The 27,927-nt window shown below is 52.4% G+C and overlaps 1 protein-coding gene across 3 annotated transcripts; it reads right to left on the bottom strand.

The window, feature by feature from the left end:
• Positions 1-1,121: 1,121 nt before the first annotated feature.
• On the bottom strand, positions 1,122-25,510 carry NCAPH (non-SMC condensin I complex subunit H). Of its 3 annotated transcripts, none has more exons than XM_048829384.2 (18): positions 25,437-25,510; positions 22,350-22,590; positions 22,030-22,123; positions 20,823-20,915; positions 17,043-17,181; positions 15,179-15,300; positions 14,601-14,790; positions 13,922-14,013; positions 12,444-12,649; positions 10,684-10,832; positions 9,969-10,075; positions 9,025-9,147; positions 8,576-8,683; positions 7,742-7,906; positions 7,197-7,313; positions 3,510-3,598; positions 2,689-2,764; positions 1,122-1,728 (listed from the first exon to the last, which is right to left on the bottom strand). In XM_048829384.2, the coding sequence occupies exons 2-18, from the start codon at positions 22,583-22,585 to the stop codon at positions 1,669-1,671; spliced, it is 2,166 nt and encodes a 721-aa protein (XP_048685341.1). In that variant the 5' UTR covers positions 22,586-22,590; positions 25,437-25,510; the 3' UTR covers positions 1,122-1,668. The 3 variants fall into 3 exon arrangements, with proteins under 3 accessions (XP_048685341.1, XP_074979515.1, XP_074979516.1); XM_075123414.1 differs by lacking the exon at positions 25,437-25,510 and adding an exon at positions 24,017-24,121; XM_075123415.1 differs by lacking the exon at positions 25,437-25,510 and adding an exon at positions 24,017-24,121 and having other exon boundaries at positions 3,510-3,595.
• Between the last annotated feature and the right edge of the window lie 2,417 nt (positions 25,511-27,927).

Genomic DNA, 27,927 nt, shown 5'->3' with positions numbered 1-27,927 from the left:
CCCCCTTCAACACCCTGCCCCAGCCCAGTGAAAATGAGTGAGGGTGGGGGGAGAGCAAGCCACTGAGGGAGGGGGAATGTAGCGAGCAGGGGGCGGGGCCTCAGGGAAGGGGCAGGGCATTCGGTTTTGTGCGATTAAAAAGTTGGCAGTCCTAGCTGATTGCTGCCCCAGGGCTCTGGGCAAGGGACGCCACTGGAGCGTAAAGGGAGCTAGGACACTGACACTCAAGTAGGGCTGAGCAAAAGGGTCACTGCTGGCACTTACCTCATGCACTCCAGGTCAGTGGCTGAATCTTAGCGACGGCAGCAGGTCTCCTGAGAGACCCTAGTTGACCACAGCCACTGCACAGCATAATGTTGTGGAGGAGCTGCGGAGAGATCTCCCAGCAGTGCCCCGTTCCTCTGTCTGCATGGAGTTCAACCAGCGATCGACAAGGCACGCTCCTCTAGGCGTCCAAAGGCCCTGGGCTCTGCTAGCTCCAGACAATAGCTGTGCTGGACCACCCCCGGGTGAGGGCCAGGGTTGCTCAGACTTCTCTGCCCAATTTAATAAAATTGGATAAAAGTAAAAGGTTTTGCTCGTGTTCCTGCGTTGCACATGGCTGGATGCGTGCCCTCCTGGGATCACATGGGGGGCACAGCCCAGCAGCCTTGAATTCTGCTGCTCAGAGCAGCTGGTCTTGCGTATGTAGATGTGACTGGATCCGCACAGCCCGAGAGTACACTGGCCTGGGTCTACATACAAGTCGCAACTGATGGGGAGAGCTGAAGCCTTATTCCAGTGAAGCCCTAGCGATGTCACAGCTCAGGTCACGTCTATACATATGCCGGGACTGTGCGCCACAGAACTCTGCAGCACACCAGTACGGTGGCATCACTTCTTCTTTACTCCAGTTGGGAGAATGGACAGAGGCAGCTGATGCGAAGTCTGCCAATGCAGAGTTCAGGAGGGCACCCACAGCCCGATGCCGTACCTTTCGCATGGTTTTACTCTTCTCTGCTTCACCGCCGCTCAGCACGGTGAATTCTGAAACTATGAGGGAGATGCAGTGGGGTTTGTTCTACCCCTGGGAAACCCACTCTCCCCCCAGCGAAGCAGAGCACCCAAAATCTGAACCAACATTGCAGTTTCTTTTCTTTTATTTTTTTAAAAAGCTGTACAAAATAGGTTAAATCATTTCAGAGAAATCCTAATAATGTGTAAAGCGAGGAGACAATAGAGTTAAGGGGGTAATAACCCAGTAATTACAACAGGTTCTATGTACAGAAAGTGAGACGGGGGGGGGGGGGGATATGCTGGAGAGTTCTTTGCTGTAGCAGTGGCTATGGCAAGAAGCAGCATGAATCTGTGGGTCATTATTACCATCTAAAAAGGCAAGAGAGACAGTTGGATGGCTCAAAGAGGGCTCCAGTTCCCATGGAGGCATGAGAGTAGCAATCCCCATCTGCCTGAGTGCCCTAGGAGCCCAGGTTTGGAGAGGCAGGTGTCCATGATTCACACAAGGTGTTCTGAGAAATCCCATTGGTAGTGCTGGCAGGGGAGAGAAAGCTACCAGTGATGAGACCCAGTCATGCCACTCGCTGAAATGAATGGCTAGTCTCATGGTGGGGCGAAGAGCTCCCGTCTTATCAGAGCAGCCAGAGCGCCCTACTCCGCCCACATGGCACATCAATCTCCTTGCTTCACAAGGACGTCAGACAGGTCCTCTACCCCCTCCAGCGTCAGATTCTGAAGAGGAGAGGAAGCAGATTAGTTCTACAAGCCAGACTCTTCCCAGCAGAGACCACCATAGCCAGCCCACAGGAAAGCTGTTACTGACAGATCACAACGGCAAAGATAGTTGAACTAGTCATGAGCCCAGTCTCCCCTGACTTCCAGCTTTGTACCTAGAACCGTCCCTAGGCTGGAACCATCTTAGAGTCACTGCCCAAGAGCCAGCTTGCTTATTTCCTATCAGTGCTTTGGAAACTGAATTAAAAACCCACAGCACAGAAGTGATGTTCAAAGCAAAGTTCAGGGTCTCAGCTAAGCCAAGAGAAGACAGGGTGAAAAGCCAAATTCAAACCTTAAATCAAGACCAATGTGCTCATTTGTGGATTAATAACCACCTCAAAGAGGATGTAGGAGTAAGCAGAGAGCCTCCTACAAGGACTTGAAGAAGGGATTGATCAGCAAAGAAAGCTACAGCTTGGAAGTCAGAAAGCATAGGCATGAAAAGAGAATTGCAAAATTCAAGCTGAGTTAGACCTTGCAAGGGAAATTAAAGCAGTAAAAAGTTCTTTGGTCATAAATAAGAAACCCAAGAAGAAAAGTGGGGTTGCTATGAAGCAGCAGAGGAGTGAAGTTCTGGAACAGCCTCCCAATGGGAGCAGTGGGGGGCAAAAACCAAACTGGCTTCAAGACAGAGCTTGAGAAGTTTATGGAGGGGATGGCCTGATGGAACAGCCTACAATGGCATGCAGTCGATCTGTGACTGCTAGTAGCAAATATCCACAGTGGCCAGTGATGGGACACTAGATGGGGAGGGCTCTGAGCTACTGCAGAGAATTCTTTCCCAGATATCTGGCTGGTGGGCCTTGCTCACATGGAATTTTTGGACCCAGCACCCCACCTCTTCCACTGACTGCTCCCTGCAGGCCCAGTGGGATTCATCGGGGTTGCCCAGCATTACACACGGACACTGCTCACCTTTTCATTTGCCAAGTGCAAGAGGCAGGCAAACGCCAGCGGCACAGAGAGGTTCTGAGCCATCGCAGAAGGCAGTCTGCAAAACAGCCAAAGGAAGGGAGGTGGTTACACAGACAGCTGGAGCCTACACATTAGACACCAGTGATGGGGCACACTGATGAGCCATTGGGGGCTGGTTAAGTGAGTGACAGATCTTTCACCACTCTCCAGCTTTTCCCATTTCCCACTAAGGAGACCAAAACCTCTTTCTCCTCCCCCCCCGCCCCCGAGGGCCTCACCTCAGGCCTGCAGCTTCTTCACACCCACCTCCGCAAACCCAGCCAGAAGGAAGCTGGAGTGAGCAGGCCCTCTGATCGACATTCAGCAACCCAAGCCTGAGATCAAGCTATCCCCACGCGCAGCAGATGGGAGAGCTTCATACTGCGGCCAAGACATTCAGAGGATGCTACGCTGCCATGAAGCACCTGCAGCTGGCCCATGTCAGCTGGCTTGGGCTCAGAGGCTATAAAATGGTAGTGTAGACCTTTCGGCTCAGCCCAAGCTCTGGAACCTGGACGGAGGGAGGGTCCCAGAACCCAGCTTCCAGCCTGAGCCCATCAGCTGACACGGGGCAGCTGCAGGTGTTGAATTGCAGTGCAGATATCCCCCCCTTGGAGGCCACTCACTGTTCAGACTGACACCCCCTTGGTGTAAAAGCCGAGAGCAACATTATCCCACCGGGGGCAGATGGAGAGTTAATAGGGAACGCCCAGGATTCATCCAGAGGCTTGCAGCCACGGCACAGCAGGCCCTCTCTAGGAAGGGTCTCTACCCCCACGTACCTGTGAAGCAGATCTTTTGTGATGCCACTGAAGACCTTCTTGCCTGCTAGTGTTACAGAGTCAGTCTCCTTCTCTGCAACTTCATTCTGCTTCAGCAAGGGGAGAAAAGGCAGATAGTCAGACCCAGGCAGGTCAGGGTGCTCACCGGGACTACACCAGGAAAGCCTCACCCCAGGATTCCAGGTCTTTGCTTTCCCAAACACGAGCAAGCCCAAGATGCATCATGAAGGCATCAGACTCTAGCGTCTCTCCCCATGCGTGCTGGGAGACACCCTCCCAGCTGAGGGAGGGACACAGCTCCTTCTGTGCTTTAAACTAGGTTCACCAGGGGAAGGAGACCAAAGCCCTGAGGTAAGTGGGAAAGCGGGATACCGGGAGGAAGCACAGGCAGGAATGTCTGTGAGGGGAGGGCTCCTGCCTCATACTGGGAATGAGGGGCGATCAACAGGTTATCTCAAATGCTTATATACAAATGCACAAAGCCTTGGAAACAAGCAGGGAGAACTGGAGGTCCTGGTGATGTCAAAGAACTATGACGTGATCGGAATAACAGAGACTTGGTGGGATAACTCACATGACTGGAGTACTGTCATGGATGGTTATAAACTGTTCAGGAAGGACAGGCAGGGCAGAAAAGGTGGGGGAGTAGCACTGTATGTAAGGGAGCAGTATGACTGCTCAGAGCTCCGGTACGAAACTGCAGAAAAACCTGAGTGTCTCTGGATTAAGTTTAGAAGTGTGTGCAACAAGAGTGATGTAGTGGTGGGAGTCTGCTATAGACCACCGGACCAGGGGGATGAGGTAGATGAGGCTTTCTTCCGGCAGCTCACGGAAGCTACTGGATCGCATGCCCTGATTCTCATGGGTGACTTTAATTTTCCTGATATCTGCTGGGAGAGCAATACAGTGGTGCACAGACAATCCAGGAAGTTTTTGGAAAGCGTAGGGGACAATTTCCTGGCGCAAGTGCTAGAGGAGCCAACTAGGGGGGGCGCTTTTCTTGACCTGCTGCTCACTAACCGGGTAGAATTAGTGGGGGAAGCAAAAGTGGATGGGAATCTGGGAGGCAGTGACCATGAGTTGGTTGAGTTCAGGATCCTGACACAGGGAAGAAAGGTAAGCAGCACGACACGGACCCTGGACTTCAGGAAAGCAGACTTCGACTCCCTCAGGGAACGGATGGCCAGGATCCCCTGGGGGACTAACTTGAAGGGGAAAGGAGTCCAGGAGAGCTGGCTGTATTTCAAGGAATCCCTGTTGAGGTTACAGGGACAACCATCCCAATGAGTCGAAAGAATAGTAAATATGGCAGGCGACCAGCTTGGCTTAATGGTGAAATCTTAGCGGATCTTAAACATAAAAAAGAAGCTTACAAGAAGTGGAAGGTTGGACATATGACCAGGGAAGAGTATAAGAATATTGCTCGGGCATGTAGGAATGTTATCAGGAGGGCCAAATCGCACCTGGAGCTACAGCTAGCCAGAGATGTCAAGAGTAACAAGAAGGGTTTCTTCAGGTATGTTGGCAACAAGAAGAAAGCCAAGGAATGTGTGGGCCCCTTACTGAATGAGGGAGGCAAACTAGTGACAGAGGATGTGGAAAAAGCTAATGTACTCAATGCTTTTTTTGCCTCTGTTTTCACTAACAAGGTCAGCTCCCAGACTGCTGCACTGGGCATCACAAAATGGGGAAGAGATGGACAGCCCTCTGTGGAGATAGAGGTGGTTAGGGACTATTTAGAAAAGCTGGACGTGCACAAGTCCATGGGGCCGGACGAGTTGCATCCGAGAGTGCTGAAGGAACTGGCGGCTGTGATTGCAGAGCCATTGGCCATTATCTTTGAAAACTCGTGGCGAACCGGGGAAGTCCCGGATGACTGGAAAAAGGCTAATGTAGTGCCAATCTTTAAAAAAGGGAAGGAGGAGGATCCTGGGAACTACAGGCCAGTCAGCCTCACTTCAGTCCCTGGAAAAATCATGGAGCAGATCCTCAAAGAATCAATCCTGAAGCACTTGCATGAGAGGAAAGTGATCAGGAACAGCCAGCATGGATTCACCAAGGGAAGGTCATGCCTGACTAATCTAATCGCCTTCTATGATGAGATTACTGGTTCTGTGGATGAAGGGAAAGCAGTGGATGTATTGTTTCTTGACTTTAGCAAAGCTTTTGACACGGTCTCCCACAGTATTCTTGTCAGCAAGTTAAGGAAGTATGGGCTGGATGAATGCACTACAAGGTGGGTAGAAAGCTGGCTAGATTGTTGGGCTCAACGGGTAGTGATCAATAGCTCCATGTCTAGTTGGCAGCCGGTATCAAGTGGAGTGCCCCAAGGGTCGGTCCTGGGGCCGGTTTTGTTCAATATCTTCATAAATGATCTGGAGGATGATGTGGATTGCACTCTCAGCAAATTTGCGGATGATACTAAACTGGGAGGAGTGGTAGATACGCTGGAGGGGAGGGATAGGATACAGAAGGACCTAGACAAATTGGAGGATTGGGCCAAAAGAAATCTGATGAGGTTCAATAAGGATAAGTGCAGGGTCCTGCACTTAGGACGGAAGAACCCAATGCACAGCTACAGACTAGGGACCGAATGGCTAGGCAGCAGTTCTGCGGAAAAGGACCTAGGGGTGACAGTGGATGAGAAGCTGGATATGAGTCAGCAGTGTGCCCTTGTTGCCAAGAAGGCCAATGGCATTTTGGGATGTATAAGTAGGGGCACAGCGAGCAGATCGAGGGACGTGATCGTTCCCCTCTATTCGACATTGGTGAGGCCTCATCTGGAGTACTGTGTCCAGTTTTGGGCCCCACACTTCAAGAAGGATGTGGATAAATTGGAGAGAGTCCAGCGAAGGGCAACAAAAATGATTAGGGGTCTGGAACACATGAGTTATGAGGAGAGGCTGAGGGAGCTGGGATTGTTTAGCCTGCAGAAGAGAAGAATGAGGGGGGATTTGATAGCTGCTTTCAACTACCTGAAAGGGGGTTCCAAAGAGGATGGCTCTAGACTGTTCTCAATGGTATCAGATGACAGAACGAGGAGTAATGGTCTCAAGCTGCAGTGGGGGAGGTTTAGATTGGATATTAGGAAAAACTTTTTCACTAAGAGGGTGGTGAAACACTGGAATGCGTTACCTAGGGAGGTGGTAGAATCTCCTTCCTTAGAGGTTTTTAAGGTCAGGCTTGACAAAGCCCTGGCTGGGATGATTTAACTGGGAATTGGTCCTGCTTCGAGCAGGGGGTTGGACTAGATAACCTTCTGGGGTCCCTTCCAACCCTTATATTCTATGATTCTATGATTCTGAACAGAGCCAGCCTCTCTCCTAAGGCTGCCAGGGACAGTCTGGCCCCTTGGGGAGCCACGTGCATTGATCTGAAGCCCTCCCCAGGCCACATCAGCATGAGAGAAAGGGACCAAAGCTGAGAGCTTGGAGCTCCCATAGTGAACACGACAATCCTGCCAGTGCTGGCAGGGTCGTGCTGAATGGGCTACTTTACCCATCATTCGAGATCCCCCAGGGCTTGGTAAGGTGCCTGCTAGTAGCACCAGAGATGCCTGGGCTGGGAATGCAGTGGAATCAGCCAGCCAGGTCACTACGGTGCAGAGGGAGGCCTGAAAAGGGGCTGTCAAGCTGGTACACGTGTGGGTGGCCAGGGATGGCTGCTTTGGGTTCTCCTTGCACTCACCTCTGCCCCCACCTGCTCCTTCTGCACATCAGTCAGGAGGTCCCACATGGTCCGCTTTAGCCTCTTCATGTCCATCTTTTTGGCCGTCTTTGCATAATGAATTTCTATCTTATTGACCTGAAGGTAGACATACAGGTTGAGAAGGGCGGTAAGAAAGCAGCAGCATCCCCAGACAAGCGGAAGCATGTCACACTGATCAGAGAGCCGAGTCCAGCAGGATCTCCTCTGGGCGGTTTGGCAGGCATTATTCTACTGGATGGAGCACTGCAACCAGTTAGTCCCTGCGCCTCAGCATACAGGCCCGTTCCGAAGGCAGCGCAGCCTGCTCCATCCCACAGAGAGCTTCCCTTCCATGGGCCTCCTGCAGCTGGAGCCTCAGACTAGTCCCCCCACTGCTGCACTGGCCAGCAGCTTGGTACGGGGAGCACACAGGGCGCTTCACTGCTCTCCAGGGGCCCCTACCCACCCTGCAGCTCCGACAGAGGCAAGCTCAGGACTAAGCCACATACCAGCCGGGACCGCACAGGCAGCATGCCAGCTCTTACCTTCTGGGGCTCAGCAACAAGGTTGGACTCTCCATATGTCGTGATGTCAACCCCCAGGGCCCTGCTGAGATCACCATACGGATTTGTCCCCATTACGGTCAGTTCAAACGGCCCACCCTGGCCCATGAAGTCAACGGGGTCAGGGTCATCGTCGCTATCAGTGGCCTGAGCAGTTATTGGGGGAAAAAAGAGAAGCCTCACACTGGTGCCGTAGTCCGTGTGCTCCCTGCAAATCCCAACAGCAACATGCAGGGTTCCCCACCCCCACCCCCCGAGATGCACCATCTACACCCCAGCACCAAAGCAGCAAAGGATTCCCAGAGCTGGGAAATGCCAAGGGATGCCCGAGCTTGCCCACCACAGGGGGCATGACTGAATGTGCGGCACCGGGTCTGCGAGGGCTCTGAAGCAAGTCCGTGAAGTTTTTAAAGAGCCAAGGCAGAGCACTTGGAATAGGATCCTGCTGGGAAGCCACTGGAGGATGTGACAATTGCTCTGTGAGCAGAGGGTTTGCACACATGGGAGAGGTGTGTCCCCGTTTGTGTGTGCGTCCGGGGTTTTAGCAGGTGGATAGAGGCACATTTGCAGACATAGGAGCTGGCTAGTTCGGAGTCAGCGCGATTCCACGGATAGCAAGTGTAGAGAGATGAGGACACTCCTCCTGCCCGGAGAAAGGTTACAAGAGTCATCTGCCGTTTCACTAGTGAAATCCAGTAAGCCCGAGGCTTTGTGTGGTGCTGGAGGCCACTCTCCCAGGTGGATCTTTCCCGCTGGAGAAAGATGGTATTTTCCACCAGACAGTACACAGCCAAGTGACACCCCTGCCCCACCTACCTTCAGTGCAGGACAGAAGTTGGAGGTGTCATTGGGGTTGTTGTAATCATACTCTCCAATCTCATCCTCTTGGTCAGATAAGCTGCTCTGCAGAGCCTTCCTCCACAGCTGCCGGGACAAGGTCAAGGGGGAGAAAAAGGACAGAGATCCTGAACACTGCCCAGACTAGCATCCAGACAGCCATATTCCCTTCCTCCTAGGCCCATGGCACTCCTCTTCCTCCCCAGGTCCATCCCAGCCCTCCTCCATTTTACCCTCTGCCCTCCTCTCCGTGCACAGCATGCCTGCTATCAACAAGGCGGCAGGTTTAACCAGATGAACCGAGCGCCTCCTTAGCAGACAGTCTCCTGGTGGAGGAGTGTTCAGTGACTGCATTATGAGAGTCCCGCAGCCCATGGCACAGCAGGCAGGGCGGAAGAACCCAGATGGGGTCGGGAAGAGAACTGTACCTTGATAGCTGGTTTGAGGGAGAGCCGGATGATGTTGTCGGGCTCATAATGGAAGTCTTCAGGAAGCGTGGTGCTCTTCTTGTTCTGGTTGTCAAGGGTTGCTTTGGCCAGAGTTGTCGCGGCCTGTTCAAGGTGAACACCATATTACGCCAGAGCACCTGCCACGCCGGGGGCCAATCCTAGCCCAAGCACGTCCAGCCTATACCCCAGGGAGCCGTTTCAAAGAACTCCCTTGCTTGCCAGGGCATGGGAGCGCTGAGTTCCACCCAGCATTGGAGTAAGCACACTAAGAGATTGGAAGTGGGTCCTCAGAGCTCCATGGTCCAGGGTAGAGAGTGGGGGATATTCAAAGGGATGCTCAATGCACAAGGAGCAGCAGAGAGTAAGCGGGAAGACAACCAGCCCAGGGCTGGCACTACGGTGCCTCGAAAGGCTCGAGCTGTGGAAAACTACGGGAAAAGGCACCTTTGCACTCAACAGCTCTGCCCACTGTTTATTCAGTCAGGCCTGTTCACTTTAGTGACTACAACATGCTTCTACTCCAGATTATTCTTGGGAGTCTCAAAAAGCGAACAGCTCTGGGATAGAAAGCTGGAATCTATGCTGGCGTCCCCATTGTACAGATCTGTTAGCTGTGTACCACTGGCAGCTCTGCATGCTGCCCTCGCTGACTCCTGGACAGCTCCCTGCCCGCAGCGGCGTAAGCCAGGAAGAATCCAGCAGGACTTCCAGAATACAGGGCTAGCAGAGAAAGTCTCTACTGTCATTTGATCTGGAGTGAGGAACACCCCCACAGATGGGCCTCCAGGGCTGATTTTAGAGTCCAGTTCACAGCAAAACCCCATTTTAAAAAAATCTGCCAATGGCTTGTACTAAAGACGCTCCCCATGTCGCAGAGGAGGGAGCAGAAAACAGCCAGGTCCCCGTGACAACCCAGTACATACCCTAGTCTTACGGAAACGCGTTGTAAAGTCAATATCCTCATCAAAGTCGAGTTCAAAGACTTTCTTTGTGTTCCTCTTCCTGCCCCCCTTCTCAGCGCCCGTGTCCACTGCAGAAAGGGAGGTTATGGTCAATGCTCAACACTTGGGGGGGAGGAGAATCAAGTGCTTCTACCTTTACTTCTCAGATACTGTTCCTAACCTGCTTGGAAAGGTCCCCAGATCACCCGCACCCAGGTATTCTGGAGCGAAAGGAGAGGAAGATGGCACATGCTCCGCCTTCAGTCAGCAGAGCTTTTCTGTGAGCTAACCGAGGTGCTGGAGTTTTCATTGTAGATTTAATATTTTAAAGGGCTGTTTGTCTTTCTAAAGAAGCACAAGCAGATAACGCAATTGAGTTGTGTTGTGTTGGAGGGAGGTTGCAGGCAAACTGGGATAGATATTTAAACTGGTATCCCCTAAGGCTGCACTAGGACAGGACCTAGGTAGTATGCTATTACATAGATATATTCCCCCTCACCCCATACCAAGCTAGACTTCCCCTTAGACAGAGAGAGCTCCTCCTAAACTGGCTGGAAGAGTGACTGGAGAGCAGTGCACAGTGGTCTCTACCCTGATAGTCACTACTCAATGGCTAGAAAGGCATCTGTCTCTAGACACACCAGAAGTTTATGGTAAAGTGGATCCACTTTCTGAACTGCATCCTACAAATACGTACGTTTATGGTGAGGCTTAAAGCGCCAGTGCTCTGGGCCGGCCCACATCAACATGGCGCGGGGGCTGAAGTAGGAATACTCTCCAGGTTTCACAGAGAGATGGAGGCACATGGTCCCGATGTCTCCCTCCGCAAGGGGAATCACATCCTTACTGAAAGAGCACCCCCCCCCAAATCGGTTATAATCCATGCAAAAAAACACCACCACCACACACTACAGTAGCCCAGGGGCTAGCCAGTATGTGCATGGATCACTGTCGGATGGGATCAGTCCTGTTCGGATGCGGGTCATTTCCCCCTCCAGTGGCCAGTCTGCAAAAAGTATAAACGCCTTGACACAGACAACCCTTGATCTTAAGCAGGTAGGGAGCAGTGGCTTCTAATCCCTACGCCTCTTATTCACGGTCTTGCTGGTGACCATACTGTTGGTTGTAGAGAGACACACAAAAATAATACAAGTTAGCTGACTTGCCAACAGGGGTTCTGGGGTTTGGGAAGCAGATGGCAATTTGCTATCTTGCTCCCTAAGGAGGTACAGGATAAGCAGCTGAATAAGGGTGATTTCCCTAGCTTCATTCCCCTTTCATCTCATTCCATCCCATTCCAATAGATGCCCACCACAGACAGCAGAAAGGGGTTTCACTTTCCTCCTTCTGAAGTCCGCAGGGGGTAAGGGCAGGTGTTCTGGCTCTAGCCAAGGGAACGGTCTGGGCACCTTGCAGTCCCTGCCAACTCCCAGCTACAAAAACATCTCCAGACATGGCGGTCAAATGGTTGATGTAGGGTAAGGATGCCCATTCCTTCAGAGGTGCTTTGCACAGGGTCAGGGACTGGTGGCTAACAGACTGAAGTGGCTTGAATTGCAATAACAAATACTCTGGTGCGACACTCAGCCAAGTTCTAACTTTTATTAACAAAGTGCAACCACCTGAATATCTTCAGCACCAATGGTTCCGATGAGTCATAGCAGGATGGTTGGGATGGGGGACTGGGAGAAATTTAAAACCATTTTAATTGCATGTGACATTTAAACAGTGGAAGGAGACCCTTTTGATAGCTGTGCAGCTTACTTTTAACCTGGAGATCATACTGGATGGATGCTGGCCTGGTTGGAGTCATTAACTGGGATCCTAGTTTTCCGTGATCAAAAAAAAAAAATCAAAATTCTCCAACAAACAAAGGGAAAACCATAAAAAGCCATCTCTTTCCGCAGCTAAAATGAAACACTGAACTTTACTTTCCTTAATTACCCTGAGAGATTAGTTGAACACAATATTGTATTGATATACAGTAGAACCCCGTTTATCCAGCGCTCTGTATTATCCAAACCACCAACCACCTGAGCCCCACCACTGGTGGTTCAGTTAATACTGAGAGCCGGTCAACAAAGGCTCGGATAAACGGGGTTCTACTACTGTATGGTTTGTTTTTTTTCCACAAAATGTAAAAATGAAAGATTCTCTGTAAAAGCGCAAATTCCGTGTTTTTCCAGGGCGAACGGATTTCTAGGATCCCTGGTCACCAAGTCCCATTTCTGTCTCTCAGTGGGGGAAAGAAAAGATTAGAGAGTCCTATAATGAGAAGTTACTTGATTCACGGATACCACCTGCACAGTAAGCAAGCTCTGCTTGTAAACTTCATTGCCTCAGGAAACCTACTATCAAAACACGGCTGTTCGACATCCTGAGCTGGAGGCTGTGGCTGGATGGCAAACCCCAGCTGATGAAGGACTTAGCGCTGCAGACCAAAGCAACACCACGTACCTCATGCTCTCACGCACCATCCTGCAGGCCTCCAGCTTGTCTGAGAGCTTCCCAACATCCCCTGCTACCGTTCTATCTGGCATGTCTGCATCAAAGTCATCCTCCACTAGGGCATCAGCATAGTCTGCAGGGTCACAATCCACCTCTGCCTTGATATCAAAGACTTGGTCGCTTCTCTTAAATTTATCCAGCAGAGCGGACACTGACTGCAGAACAGAAAGAGCAAGTTACTCACAGAAAGGATTCAATACCAAACCCTGGGCCTCCAAGGCAAAATAAGACACCTATGCAGGGCTTAACACATTTGCTCCAGAATATAAACCCTACTTGAGGCCTAGTACTCAGAGAGAGTGGACTAACTAAAAACCCGAAGAGGACTGGTTATCCATAGAAAGGGCACATCAGAGCATCCCACACCCAGGTAACCTTCTTTTGTTTTGTTCAACATCTTTATCAATGATCTGGATGATGGGATGAATTGCACCATGAGCAAGTTCGCAGATGACACTAAACTGGGAGGGGGTTCCAAAGAGGAAGGAGCTCAGCTAGCTCAGTGGTGGGAGATGACAGAACAAGGAATAATGGTCTCAAGTTGCAGTGGGGGAGGTCTAGGTTGGATATTAGGAAACACTATTTCACTAGGAGGGTGGTGAAGCACTGGAATGGGTTCCCTAGGGACGTGGTGGAATTCCCTTCCTTAGAGGTTTTTAAGGCCCAGCTTGACAAAACCCTCGCTAGGATGATTTAGTTGGGGTTGGTCGTGCTTTGAACAGGGGGTTGGTCTAGATGACCTCCCGAGGTCTCTTCCACACCTAATCTTCTATGAACCTGCTCATCCTTGGAGCCTTCATCCTGTAGATTCAACGCTATAGGGCGTCAGCCTCAGGGGACAGACAGGGAAAAGAAATTGTTAAGAAACTGAAGAACTAAACTCAGGTGATGACTCCGGAATGGAGCATATCCTCAGGCACATGCAGGCCATTTGAGCCCGGAGTACATCGCCCTCTTCCCAATCTAGAAGGACAAGAATTGATCCCATCTTGTACTCAGTATGTGTTTTCTCAGTACCTCAAGATGCAAGAGGAAACAACCTCTCTGCTCTACACCAATAGTGGCCGATTACAATAATCCTAGGGAATCCTTTTGCAAAGGCCAGGGCCTTAATAAAATGTCTGAATGGCGTGTATTTCTCCAGAGACATCCCTTCAAATAGTTTAAAATCCTATTCTCTGTTTAAAACTAGGTCAGATACTTGAGTTAGTCCCAGAATTCTAGTTACTAAAATGCACCCCAGGGAACTACTGCATATCACTTCCCTGTCCGGTTCTGTCAGAATAGCCCTGACCCCGCAGAGCAAGTGTCCCTTTCCTTTCCAGCCTGCAGAGAGATCTTTGACAGAGGCAGCTGAGCACACTGGGAACAACTCCCATATCACGCTCTGCACTGGGCGAATATGAGCAGCTTGCTAACAGACATACCTCATCATGGGAGTCACTGTCCCAATGGGAAAGCTGGAAGCCACTCAACGTAGGGCAGATGGGGCGCGGTTCGATGCACTGCAGCAGGATAGCTAGAGACCACAAAAGCAGTAAGAAGATATTATGAACAGGGTTAATGATCAGCAATTAACCTAAACCACCATCAAATAATCTGGATTTACACTACTGCTGAGATGACCGTACCTCAGATATGGACAACCATTTCAGAACACACGCATGGGAGTTGAAGGTTGGAGAAGAAAGCTATTGCCCCACGACTGAGAGACTAACCCAGGAAATAAATGCCTGAAGCCACACACACTGTTTACTTTCACCCTACACTGGCCATGATTTTATGGTTTAAGCCTAAAAAGCAGCAGGAACCAAGAAACCTACCATAAAATCTGCACCATGCATCCAATTTAGGAGCATCTCCCCCTAAGCAATACATGTGTGACAGCACCAAAGGGTTAACCGAGGGGGGAGGGGCAGAATTAGATAACTGAAGCCAGAATGAGATCCAGCTGAGACCAAAACGTTAACAGATGAGCCAAACAGCGAAGGGAACATGGTGCCTCTTACGCTGAGAGACAACGAGCATAAGAACTATTAGGGAGTTCGGTGGAATGGAGTGGGAGCCTGTAAGAGTCCAGAGTTCACAGTTATTACTTCCACCTACACTTCAGGTCTGCCACCTTCACAGGAGCAGAGCTCGGGGACTCCAAGGTCTCAGATGATGGGAGCGGCGTGACCTTGGCATCCAACAGGAGCTCACAGCGATAGCTGTCGGTGTGCAGGGTGCTGAGGAAGATGCCAACCGTGCTGCACTCATCGAAGGAGGCTGCTGTCTTCTGGAACATGGGATCAACCTGCACATGGACACAAAGCGAGAAGAATCAAGGAACAGAGGCGGAGGGAAAACAGATGACAGAGGGACACGAGACCCCATCACAGAGAAGCTCTAAACAGAGACATGAGCTTCACACTCACACTTGGGTTAACTAGTGCAGAGTTGGCTTGCTGAAGAATTTGAAGCGCACCAGTACAGGAGGGAAACGGTGAAGACAGATAAGAGATTTGCTATGACAGCAGAGTGCAGAGATAGGCAAGAGGAAAGCATATGAATGCTAGAGCCTGACACAAGCTTGCCATGTTGAGAAGAGGAGTTACATGGGGGTGAGGAAGGAGAAGTGTCTTTCTGGCTCAGGGTTGAGTAGAACAATTGCTACACGAAAACTCCAGGGCAGTATTCCCCACCTCACTTCTGCGATCTGCCTGAGAGACGTTTATGTTATTCAGGTTCTGTTCAATTGTTTTGTACGAGTGCTTCTTCTTTGTCTGGAGCTTCTTGGCAGCTTCAATACCGGCAGCAGCTCCATCTATAAAAAGGAGAATTACTGCAGAGGCTGCCTCTATAGCCATGTAGCTACCAATGGTAGGGGTTTGACTCTTCTTGAAAAGTGCTGAGTTGAGAGTATATCAAACATAGACCTGACCCACTCATTCCTTTCTAAATCTCTTCTATTTCCTCAAGCCGTTGACTAAGACAGGTTGTGTGTTTGGGTTTTACCCTACACACTCATCAGGAGTTACCACAAAAATCAGTGAGCAGGTTCAAGAGTTTTGAAAAAAAAACTCCTCAGAATTACTACAAAAATAATTCTAGGTTTATTTAAAAATCTGATAGCAAAAGGCAGGACTCAAACCCACTGGGCAGATGCTGCAGAGATGCAGACAAGAAAATTTCCTTTGATGCACAGAATCCAGCTCCATCCTCCAAAAAATCTCTTCCCATCTAGATTAGTTTGTGAGAATTAACACACTCTTCTCCTTGCACGTGCTGTGAGACTATCATCTCTGATTTCACACAGTGCAGCCCCACGTCAGCTGACAGCGTAGAAACTAAGTGACATGAGTCCCTGGGCTCAGCTGAAGCTGCTTTAGTGTAAAGGAGCCAGCGTTTTGTCGGCCAGAGGACTGATTATACAACTTGTAGCTCTTGATCTCTTTGCTCACGCAGACCAGCGCAAGTAGGAGAAAAGTTCTGGACTAGGGAACATAGGCCTAGACAAGTCAGAAACCAAAGTCCCTCCAACTGATCAAATTAACCCCAAATAGCCATATAATACCTACTCATAGCAAAGCCTTCACTACATTAAACTAAAGCAGGGAGCACAAACCAGACTGGATCAGCACTAGACATTTGGGGAAATCTTTTCAATTATTTCTTATTCAACTGCATTTAGATCCCTAAACAAACAGGGAAATCAGAAACCCATGTCATTCGGCCCCTCCCTTACTGCCCGTGGAATGGGAAGCTGAAAGAGACATTGCACATACATGCTAGAGCAATCTGGATTCATTCAGCTTGCTTAGGAATATAGGTCTGCCATAAATAGATCAGACCATTAGTCCATATGGCTCAACGTGCTACTTCCATCTGTGGCCAATACCTGCACACAAAACTGTCCCATAATGCACCTGACCCATGATTCGATGCTGATGGTCACAGAGGGCGTGGGAAATCCGGGGCAGTGCATGTATCCTAAGGATTAGATTCCATTATTTTTATTTTAGCTTGTATGACTACAAAAGTTACTGGGCATAAAATTATCCATATTGGGTATGTCTGGATTCCCAGCAAAGGGAAGTTATAGAAAATTAACTAAAGACTGTGTTTCCTTCTGTTGACTAATCTGTCTTTCAACAGGACAGTCTGCTTTTGTAGCACAAGACAGGATGAAGACAAAGGGGTGCTTCCTCTCATGATTTTGAATCTCTCAGTCAGGCCACTCTGCCAGAATAAGTAACCCAAGTACTCACATTCAGCTCAGAGGAGGGAGAGTGGTCTAGCAGGCTGAGCACAGGACTTGGGAGTCAGGAGATTTGGGTTCTAATCCCATCTCTGTCACTGATTTACTGTGAATTTATGCAGTCACTTCCCTCCATTTTCCCATCCTTAAAAAGGGCCTGGAAATCTACAGATGCTGTGTAAGCATAAGACTGTTATATAGAGGTCCTGCACCAGTAATGAGTGCAGGACCAGTTGGAGTTATGACCAGGAGAGACTGGTCCAGCTCCCTTGATTAGTACATCAAAATGAAAGCAGCAAGCAGCACACCTGCACCCTGGCTGTCCACATCCTTTGTGGGTGCTGAGTCTTTGCCCAACCCTCCAAGAACCTTGTATACATCTGCATGGACAGCATCCACTCTCACCGCATAGATCTTTGTGCTGGCGTCCAGGGTGCCGGCTGCTATCTGTGAAACAGACCGAACAGAACACACAATTAGAAAGGATCTCATCTCATTGGGATAAATTTGCCGGACAAAGTTCATGTTCCACCCATCAGCACTACTGGAGATGGATTCCTTTTGTAAAAAGGATACTTTATGAGCATGAATCACTGCAATGCATTTCTTTTCAGCCACACTGGGCTCTTTCATCCCTTTTCCTTCCACAAAACACAGATCTTCAGTCATGTCGCTGTGGATCCTATGGCATTTGTTTTTCACCCACTCTACGTGCCACCGCTGTGATCCACTCTATGAAATTGAAGACCACAGTCCTCTCTTTCACATGAGCTTCATACATGGAGGTCAAACGTAGTTACGGTCAGGCCACCATTACCCTAAGACCCAGCCACACTGGAACTCTGCATTTTATGCTGTTCTCCAACCTCCTAGATCTCGCCGGTCTTGCACACCTCATTTTAGCTAAAAGTTACACTCTTATTCCCCCCCTTTCAAAACTGAAAGTTATAGCTCCATCTCCTGCCAGTGCCAGCTGGTCCAGCTCTGTTTTGCTTTGAGGATTCTCAATGACGACCTCTCTTTGTAGTGTCTATCTGCAACTGAGTCCAACTTTATTGTATGTTGTTGCCAAAAGTTTCATTAATTAACTGCTTCTCCTTGTTCCTCTCCTGCCCCGTTACAATTTCACTCCCTGCTACCAGAGACAGTGTCACTTGTACTTCTGCTGTACTGAATTCCACCCAGATTTTCTACCCTGTAGTGCCCTTCAGCAAATACCAGCTCTTACACTAATCCCAGCTCCCTAAGCCCACCTGATGCTTCAAAAAGATTGGGGAGGTGTGGGGGGTAGATACTTCTCAGAGATACCCAGGGCAGTGAGACACCTCTACCGCCCACCCTTAACACAAGGAACCCTGTGCCTTCTATGGGTCAGTTCCTCAACACCACCAGCCTCTGGCAACATAATGGCAGCCAGACTGGGTCAGACCAAAGGTCCATCTAGCCCAGTACCTGTCTTCCGACAGCGGACAATGCCAGCTGTGCCAGAAGGAATGAAAAAGCACAGGGCAAGTATCAAACAGAGGCATCTTCTGTCACCCAGTCCCAGCATCTGGCACTCCAAGAGCATGGAGTTGCGTCTCTGACCATCTTGGCAAATAGCCACTGATGGACCTATCCTCTATGAACTTATCCAATTCTTTTTTGAACCCCATTATCCTCTTGGCCTTCACAACATCTCCTGGCAATGTTTCACAGGTTGACTGTGAGAAGAAATTCTTCCTTTTGTTTGTTTTAAACCTGCTCACTATTAATTTAATCGGGCAACCCCTGGTTCTTGTCTTATGTAAAAGTTATTCACTTTTCCCATACCACTCATGGTTTTATAGACCTTTCTCATACCCCCCTTCGTCATATCTTTTCCAATCTGAGCAGTCCCAGTCTTTTAAATCTCTCCTTATATAGAAGCTGTTCCATCCCCCTAATCACTTTTGTTGCCCTTCTCTCTACCTTTCCCAATTCTAACATATCTGTTTGGAGATAAGGTAACCAGAACTGCACGCAGTATTCAAGGTGTGGGAGTACCATGGATTTATACAGTGGCATTAGGATATTTACTATCTATCCCTTTCCTAAAGGTTCCTCATATTGTTCACTTTTTTGACCGCCACTGCAGATTGAGCTGACGTATTCAGAAACTGTCCACAATGACTCCAAGATCTCGCGTGGTAACAGCTAATTTAGACCCCATCATTTTGCATGTATAGTTGGGATGCTTTCCAATGTGCATTACTTTGCATTTATCAACATGGAATTTCATCTGCCATTTTGTTGCCCAGTCACCCACTTTTGTGAGATCCCTTTGTAACTCTATGCAGTCTGACAGGTAGATAAGTGTCTCCTGCCTGAAAGAAACCTGTTTTACTACTTTCTGGTGACCAGCCCCAACTCACAGACCTTCGGAGCATAGTTTTCAGTATATAAACATCTCTCCTCACCGATTACCTGTACATATCTTTCACAATGATTATGACCACTATTGTGACACAAGGTTTCAGTCGAGCTCTTACATGACACCCTGTGGCAAATGAGTAAGTAGAGACCAGATTCAGGGGATCCCTGTAACCCTTGGTAAGTCTCTCTGCAATTTGGCACCAAGAGGTCCCTGAGGCACAGGGGCAGTGTTTCTGACATGAATTCCTCCTTGGCTGAAGTGGAATTGTAATCTCTTCTGTGCAGGCGCTTCCTTCCCCAAGCCTAGCAGAGTCCTCTAATAAATGAAGACACGAATACCCTTGCCTAGCTTACCTTTTGCATAGAAGAGCAGAGAAAACCACCAGAGAGGCCTTTACTGAAGCCTTCTTTCTAATCTACATTTTGCTTCCAGAACACTCGTGTAGACTCCCATCAACATGGCTTGTGAACATCTGCCCTGGCAGGCAAGTATCTTACCGTTACCAGCAAGCAGCAATGCCCACTGGAAAGCACAATGCCCACATCCAGATCTGGACTCCGTTCTGCCAGTGACTTCCCATGAGTCTCTAGACAAATCACTCCCCCCGTTCCTCAGGCTTGCCCTGCAGAGTGGGGATATGCTCACCTGCCCACCATTACAAAGCACTCGGAGATCAGAAGAAGAAAAGCACTCAAGATACAAAAGTACTATTCTCAGGGTCACCAGACCCCCCGCTATTTAAATCATGACTGCAGAACCCCCTACCCAAGCCTTGTCCACTTAGCACAAGTGAATACTCTGCTGGGGTCCCTCTAAAGAAAACTGTTCCTCCTTTTGTCTCCTCCCATCGCATCCCTGGTTCCCTTCCTGCTGTCCATCTACTCCAGTCTAATTCACCCCGCCTTCAAGTCTCAGACCAAACTCCTTTTGGATATGGCCTTGCTCTATCGCTGGCCTCTAATGTCAAAATAAGGACTTCAGGAAACCTTGCAATCCTTTCCTTGATAAATTAACCCTGGTTTCTGTGGGCTTAATTCTGCTTGATTATACCAGTGCAGAAATCTCACTGATCTCACTGGTGTAACAAAGAAGAATTTGGCCTTATGAAATTGTATTAGGAGTTACTGTCCAGTCATTTCCATCAGCTATCTTAACCAGGAACAGCAGAGGAGTTCCCATCCACTGTTCCTTCTAATTTTTTAGATCTATGTGTGGAATGAATTTTGCTATGTGCACCAATATGGAGGTGATGTGTGGCAGGGGTGAGGCCAAAGGGTTTGGAGTCTGGGAGGGGAGTCAGGGCTGGGGCAGAGGGGTAAGGGCTCTGGCTGTAGTTGTGGGCTCTGGGGTTCCCCAGGTAGGAGGGATTTGGGGTGCAGGCTGCCCCAGGGCTGCAGCGGGGAGAGAGGACTCCCCCCAGCCCTCTCTTGACACAGCAGCTCTGGGCGGGGTGAGAGGCGACTCTCCCCAGCCGCGGCAGCTCGGGCAGGGCTGGGGGAAGAGGCACCTCTCCCACCTGTGCCGCCCTTGATAGCCTACTGTGTGGCAATGCTGTTTAGAGGGAACTTAGTTCCTGTCTGCCTGCATTATGCCCATTTGAGGTTCAGGCAGGAATTAACAAGAGGCCTCTCTGCTCCAGGAGGGAGCAAGAGACAGAGCACTGCACCAAGCTGGCAGCAGCCATCCCCCTCACCTTGAAGTTGGTCAGTTCTGAGTCCTTCTGTTTGAGTATCTCTGCCATGTAGTCTATGAGGTGCAGGCCAAAGGCATTCTTTGTGGTGATTCTCTGAAACACAGCACATAGGCAGCTTCTATTTTTGGAAAATCATGTCCTTCAATCCACAGTTACATGAGCAACACTTGGTGGGGACTCTCATCAACAGGGGGTCTTTGGAAATCATTCTAGGCCCAACACTGTTCAATATTGTCATCAATGATCAGAAAAATAAATATAAAATCGCAGCTGATAAAATCTGTGGATGGCACAAAAATCGGCAAGAGAGGTAAATAATGAGGACGACAGGGCAGTCACATAGTGATCTGTATCCCTTGGCAGGCTGGGCCTATTCAAACAAACGGTGTCTTAATACAAAGTTATACATCTAGAAATAAGGAATGCAGATGACAGCTTCAGAATTCAGAGATTACAAGGCTAGCAGGGACTGCTGCAATCATCTAGGTTGACCTCCTGCACAGCACAGGCCAAAGGACTTCCCAAAATTCATTTCCGTATGAACGAGAACGTATCTTTTAGAAAAACATCCAAACGTTATTTAAATAAGATTCCTAGCAAGTGGGAATCCACCACGACCTCTGATGGCTAGTTGTCCTCACGGTTAAAAATCTGTGCCTTATTTAGAGTTGGAAGTTAGACAAATTCAACTTCCGGCCACTGGAATTGGAGTTGGAGTGCCTAAATTAAGAGGGTTACATCTGAGCCCTAGGAATAGGGTAAGGGTGGAAGCCTTGAGCCCTAGGTAGAGGTGGGTGCCCTAGAGCATGCAAGTGACAGTGAGTTTTGTGCGGGTAACACATGGACTTTACACTAGTTTATTTGTATTGTTATAGCACCCATGGGTCAGGGTTCCGTTGTGCTAGAAGATGCACAAAAAAGTCCCTGCTTTGAAGCTTACAACTTTGGGCTTACAACCGAAGGCTGCATTCTTCGCTTCCAGTCTTAAACTTGGGAGTTATTGAGTCTGTTGCTAAACAGCCCAGAAACGACAGCCTTGAGCACAAGCATAAGAGTCCCAAACTTCACCATCCCCAGCATGGTACACCACGTCCTTTTCTGGGTTTGTGTTTGGGTGCGATCTGCATGTGTAGAATGGCCCCACTTGAAGAACTGGCTTTCTTCAAAGTTGGCTTATTGCGCTACACGCAGACCTATTTTCACTTACATTTTCTGTTGACAGCTTGATGCAGGTGGAGTAGTGATCTGAAATCTGGGTGTTTGTCAATTTCGGGATCACAGGCAAGGAGGTTTCTGCCGGCCTAAAGAAACAAGCAAGAACCTCTGCTTTAGAGAGCACTGCTGCCTGGGTAGCAATGCACAAGAAAGCAGTTGTAAGACTTCCTCACCCCCGAGTCCCTGGCCTTTCACACAACTCCACCCGTAGACTTACCCACCCCCACCGAGTCCCGGTACTAACACAGCCCAGGGCATTTCCCGCAGGCAATAAGCAAACTTGCACAGAGCTGCTTCATAAGTCACTCTGACCTGCTGGAAGGGGACTGCACAGAGAGGGGCGAGTCGGTGCTGCTGAGCTGCAGATCGATGACCCGGGAGCGCCGCCGCTGCTTCCGTTCCTGTTCGTCGTCGTTCCCCGGGAAGCTGTCGAGCCCCGGGGTGTTCGAGGTGCTGAGGTGCTGCCGCCTGGTGCTGGGGGACACGAACACGCTGTCGGAAGAGGCGCTCTGGCTGCGACCAGCGGGCTGGGGCGCTGACGTGCTCATCTTCACTGCGGGGGGAGCAGAGAAATACAGAGATGGCAGGTGAGGGGATAATGAGACACTAACCTCAGCCCCCCACTAACCGCCTGGGACATCTGCCCCCACCCCTGCTCCTGGAAGCCTCCCCCCGCAGCCCCAGGCCAGCCCCTGCAACCGCCCTGGGACACCTCCCCCCCCAGCTCCTGGGAACACACCCCCCCCCACCAGCCCCCCAGTCAGCCCCGCCAACTGCCCTGGGACACCTTCCCCCCCCCAGCTCCTGGGAACACCCCCCCCACCACCAGTCCCCCAGTCAGCCCCGCCAACTGCCCCGGGACACCTTCCCCCCCCCAGCTCCTGGGAACACCCCCCCCCACCACCAGCCCCCCAGTCAGCCCCGCCAACTGCCCCGGGACACCTCCCCCCCCCCCAGCTCCTGGGAACACCCCCCCCACCACCAGCCCCCCAGTCAGCCCCGCCAACTGCCCTGGGACACCTTCCCCCCCCCAGCTCCTGGGAACACCCCCCCCCACCAGCCCCCCAGTCAGCCCCGCCAACTGCCCTGGGACACCTTCCCCCCCCCAGCTCCTGGGAACACCCCCCCCACCACCAGTCCCCCAGTCAGCCCCGCCAACTGCCCCGGGACACCTCCCCCACCCCAGCTCCTGGGAACACCCCCCCCCCCACCACCAGCCCCTCAGTCAGCCCCGCCAACTGCCCCGGGACACCTTCCCCCCCCCAGCTCCTGGGAACACCCCCCCCCCACCAGCCCCCCAGTCAGCCCCGCCAACTGCCCCGGGACACCTCCTCCCCCCCCCCAGCTCCTGGGAACACCCCCCACCACTACCAGCCCCCCAGTCAGCCCCTCCACCCGCCCTGGGACACTTCCCCCCCCCAGCTCCTGGGAACACCCCCCCCCACCACCAGCCCCCCAGTCAGCCCCGCCAACTGCCCCGGGACACCTCCTCCCCCCCCCCCAGCTCCTGGGAACACCCCCCCACCACTACCAGCCCCCCAGTCAGCCCCTCCACCCGCCCTGGGACACCTTCCCCCCCCCAGCTCCTGGGAACACCCCCCCCACCACCAGCCCCTCAGTCAGCCCCGCCAACTGCCCCGGGACACCTTCCCCCCCCCAGCTCCTGGGAACACCCCCCCCCCACCAGCCCCCCAGTCAGCCCCTCCACCCGCCCTGGGACACCTTCCCCCCCCCAGCTCCTGGGAACACCCCCCCCACCACCAGCCCCTCAGTCAGCCCCGCCAACTGCCCCGGGACACCTTCCCCCCCCCAGCTCCTGGGAACACCCCCCCCCACCACCAGCCCCCCAGTCAGCCCCGCCAACTGCCCCGGGACACCTCCTAGGACACCTCCCCCTCCCCAGCTCCTGGGGACACCCCCCTAGGACACCCCCCCGCTCCTGGGACTCCTCCTCTCCCCCGGCCCCGGCCGCTCCGAACCGGCTCGCTGGGGGCGGGGCCTCCCCGTCCGCTGCCGCGCGCCCGGCCCGGCCGACTTCCTCCGCTTCCCGGTTTGAATCGGCCCGCGCGCAGACTGCGCAGGCGCGGCGCGGGTGACGTGAGCGGCGGCCGGGGGCGGGGCGACCCGCTGGGGAGGATGAGCGCGGACGGGGGCCGAGAGGGCCCGGGGGCTGCCCCACCCCGAGCGACTGCGACTGCGACTGCGACTGCGCCTGCGCCTGGGGGGGGGGGGTCGCCTCGGTTACCGCGGGGTGGTCCCGGGCCTGGCCGCTGCGTCCGGCAACGGGGGGGCCGGGCTGGCAGGGGGCTGGGGGTCGGGAGTGGGGGGCCCCGGCGGGGCAGGGCAGGGCCGGGCCGGGCCGGGCTGGCAGGGGGCTGGGGGTCGGGAGTGGGGGGCCCCGGCGGAGCTGGGGGTCGGGGCCGGGCTGGCAGGGGGCTGGGGGTCGGGAGTGGGGGGCCCCGGCGGGGCAGGGCAGGGCCGGTCTGGCAGGGGGCTGGGGGTCGGGAGTGGGGGGCCCCGGCGGGGCAGGGCAGGGCCGGGCCGGTCTGGCAGGGGGCTGGGGGTCGGGAGTGGGGGGCCCCGGCGGGGCAGGGCAGGGCCGGGCTGGCAGGGGGCTGGGGGTCGGGAGTGGGGGGCCCCGGCGGAGCTGGGGGTCGGGGCCGGGCTGGCAGGGGGCTGGGGGTCGGGAGTGGGGGGCCCCGGCGGGGCAGGGCCGGGCCGGTCTGGCAGGGGGCTGGGGGTCGGGAGTGGGGGGCCCCGGCGGAGCTGGGGGGGCAGGGCCGGGCTGGCAAGTGGCTGGGGGTCGGGAGTGGGGGGCCCCGGCGGAGCTGGGGGGGCAGGGCCGGGCTGGCAGGGGGCTGGGGGTCGGGAGTGGGGGGCTCTGGGGGGGCAGGGCCGGGCTGGCAGGGGGCTGGGGGTCGGGAGTGGGGGGCCCTGGCGGAGCTGGGGGGGCGGGGCCGGGCTGGCAGGGGGCTGGGGGTCGGGAGTGGGGAGCCCTGGCGGATCTGGGGGGGCAGGGCCGGGCTGGCAAGGGGCTGGGGGTCGGGAGTGGGGGGCCCTGGTGGAGCTGGGGGGGCAGGGCCGGTCTGGCAGGGGGCTAGGGGTCGGGAGTGGGGGGCCCTGGCGGGGCAGGGCTGGGCTGGCAGGGGGCTGGGGGGCCCCGGCAGAGCTGGGGGGGCGGGGCCGGGCTGGCAAGGGGCTGGGGGTCGGGAGTGGGGGGCCCCGGCGGAGCTGGGGGGGCGGGGCCGGGCTGGCAAGTGGCTGGGGGTCGGGAGTGGGGGGCCCCGGCGGAGCTGGGGGGCGGGGCCGGGCTGGCAGGGGGCTGCGGGGCCGGAGTGAGGGGCGCTGCAGTGCTCTGGGGGGGCAGGTTTATACAGCATCTGCCCGCAGCTGGCTTACCCGGGCCAGCGTCACGGGTCTGGTCACCCTTCCAGGGACCAGGGGAAGTGGCCGTGCAGAGCTGAGGCGGGGCAGGGTCTCTGCAGTCCTACAGCACCACCCTGCGCAGCCTGCGCCTTTCATCCGCGTGACTGGCAATGTAATAAGGCAGGAAAGTAACAAATCCTTTCCTCAGGGACTGTGTTTTCCGAATGGACAGCCGACCTAGTCCTCAATTACTGGTGGATTTTGCTTTCCACAACCAATCTCTGTACGACTTTTCATGAGTGATGTACCAAAGTACTTGGATTCTAATATCTAAACTGTATTATAAAATCTATTCACCTAAATTTGGGTTATTGCTGATTATGCACTCTGTGTATCATATGACTTTTAAAAACAAACTTTGTATTTGTGGATAATCTCAGCACTAGGCCCAGATGTACAGACACTCTTTTCCTGACCTATGCATTATATAATTTTTTTAACATTTGCTTTAATAAAAATTTTAAATTTACCCCAGGAGGAATATAGTCAAGTCTCCTGGTTTGGGACTCAGCAGGGAGGGCCCTGGGGTCTGCGCCCTGCCCCCCCACCGCCCCCCAAGGTGGACTTTGCTAACTAAGTGTTCCTGATTTCAGTGCTAATAAGCTCTGTTCTATGCTGTGTTCCTGGTGACTAATACACCTGTGTTACATGCTGGCTGAGAGTCACTGCAGAGGTGGGGTGCAGGGCCCTTTGGGGGCGTGTGGGGCTTCCCCAGGTGCCCCATCCAGGGCAACTCGCTACGGGGAACTCATGGGGTGAACCGGGGGTCCTAGGAAGTGCTGAAGCCAAGAGCATGCCCTGAGGGGAGAAGTTGCCCCAGAATCATAGAATCATAGAATATAAGGGTTGGAAGGGACCCCAGAAGGTCATCTAGTCCAACCCCCTGCTCAAAGCAGGACCAATTCCCAGTTAAATCATCCCAGCCAGGGCTTTGTCAAGCCTGACCTTAAAAACCTCTAAGGAAGGAGATTCTACCACCTCCCTAGGTAACGCATTCCAGTGTTTCACCACCCTCATAGTGAAAAAGTTTTTCCTAATATCCAATCTAAACCTCCCCCACTGTAACTTGAGACCATTACTCCTCGTTCTGTCATCTGATACCATTGAGAACAGTCTAGAGCCATCCTCTTTGGAACCCCCTTTCAGGTAGTTGAAAGCAGCTATCAAATCCCCCCTCATTCTTCTCTTCTGCAGGCTAAACAATCCCAGCTCCCTCAGCCTCTCCTCATAACTCATATGTTCCAGACCCCTAATCATTTTTGTTGCCCTTCGCTGGACTCTCTCCAATTTATCCACATCCTTCTTGAAGTGTGGGGCCCAAAACTGGACACAGTACTCCAGATGAGGCCTCACCAATGTCGAATAGAGGGGAACGATCACGTCCCTCGATCTGCTCGCTATGCCCCTACTTATATATCCCAAAATGCCATTGGCCTTCTTGGCAACAAGGGCACACTGCTGACTCATATCCAGCTTCTCGTCCACTGTCGCCCCTAGGTCCTTTTCCGCAGAACTGCTGCCTAGCCATTCGGTCCCTAGTCTGTAGCTGTGCATTGGGTTCTTCCGTCCTAAGTGCAGGACCCTGCACTTATCCTTATTGAACCTCATCAGATTTCTTTTGGCCCAATCCTCCAATTTGTCTAGGTCCTTCTGTATCCTATCCCTCCCCTCCAGCGTATCTACCACTCCTCCCAGTTTAGTATCATCCGCAAATTTGCTGAGAGTGCAATCCACACCATCCTCCAGATCATTTATGAAGATATTGAACAAAACCGGCCCCAGGACCGACCCTTGGGGCACACCACTTGATACCGGCTGCCAACTAGACATGGAGCCATTGATCACTACCCGTTGAGCCCGACAATCTAGCCAGCTTTCTACCCACCTTGTAGTGCATTCATCCAGCCCATACTTCCTTAACTTGCTGACAAGAATACTGTGGGAGACCGTGTCAAAAGCTTTGCTAAAGTCAAGAAACAATACATCCACTGCTTTCCCTTCATCCACAGAACCAGTAATCTCATCATAGAAGGCGATTAGATTAGTCAGGCATGACCTTCCCTTGGTGAATCCATGCTGGCTGTTCCTGATCACTTTCCTCTCATGCAAGTGCTTCAGGATTGATTCTTTGAGGACCTGCTCCATGATTTTTCCAGGGACTGAAGTGAGGCTGACTGGCCTGTAGTTCCCAGGATCCTCCTTCTTCCCTTTTTTAAAGATTGGCACTACATTAGCCTTTTTCCAGTCATCCGGGACTTCCCCGGTTCGCCACGAGTTTTCAAAGATAATGGCCAATGGCTCTGCAATCACAGCCGCCAGTTCCTTCAGCACTCTCGGATGCAACTCGTCCGGCCCCATGGACTTGTGCACGTCCAGCTTTTCTAAAAAGTCCCTAACCACCTCTATCTCCACAGAGGGCTGGCCATCTCTTCCCCATTTTGTGATGCCCAACGTAGCAGTCTGG

The sequence above is a fragment of the Caretta caretta genome, chromosome 26, assembly GCF_965140235.1.
Source record: "Caretta caretta isolate rCarCar2 chromosome 26, rCarCar1.hap1, whole genome shotgun sequence".
Taxonomy (NCBI): domain Eukaryota; kingdom Metazoa; phylum Chordata; order Testudines; family Cheloniidae; genus Caretta; species Caretta caretta.
The sequence above is the reverse complement of the archived record's forward strand: the minus strand, read 5'-3'. Positions and strand labels throughout refer to the sequence as shown.

Coding starts and splice junctions, on each gene's coding strand:
- NCAPH (XM_048829384.2), bottom strand. CDS start 22,585: ATGAGCACGTCAGCGCCCCAGCCCGCTGGTCGCAGCCAGAGCGCCTCT. Junction 14,014..14,600: donor GAAGGTGGCAGACCTGAAGT/GTAGGTGGAAGT, acceptor TGTGGTCTCTAG/CTATCCTGCTGCAGTGCATC. Junction 3,599..7,196: donor AGGAGCAGGTGGGGGCAGAG/GTGAGTGCAAGG, acceptor CCCTTGCTGAAG/CAGAATGAAGTTGCAGAGAA.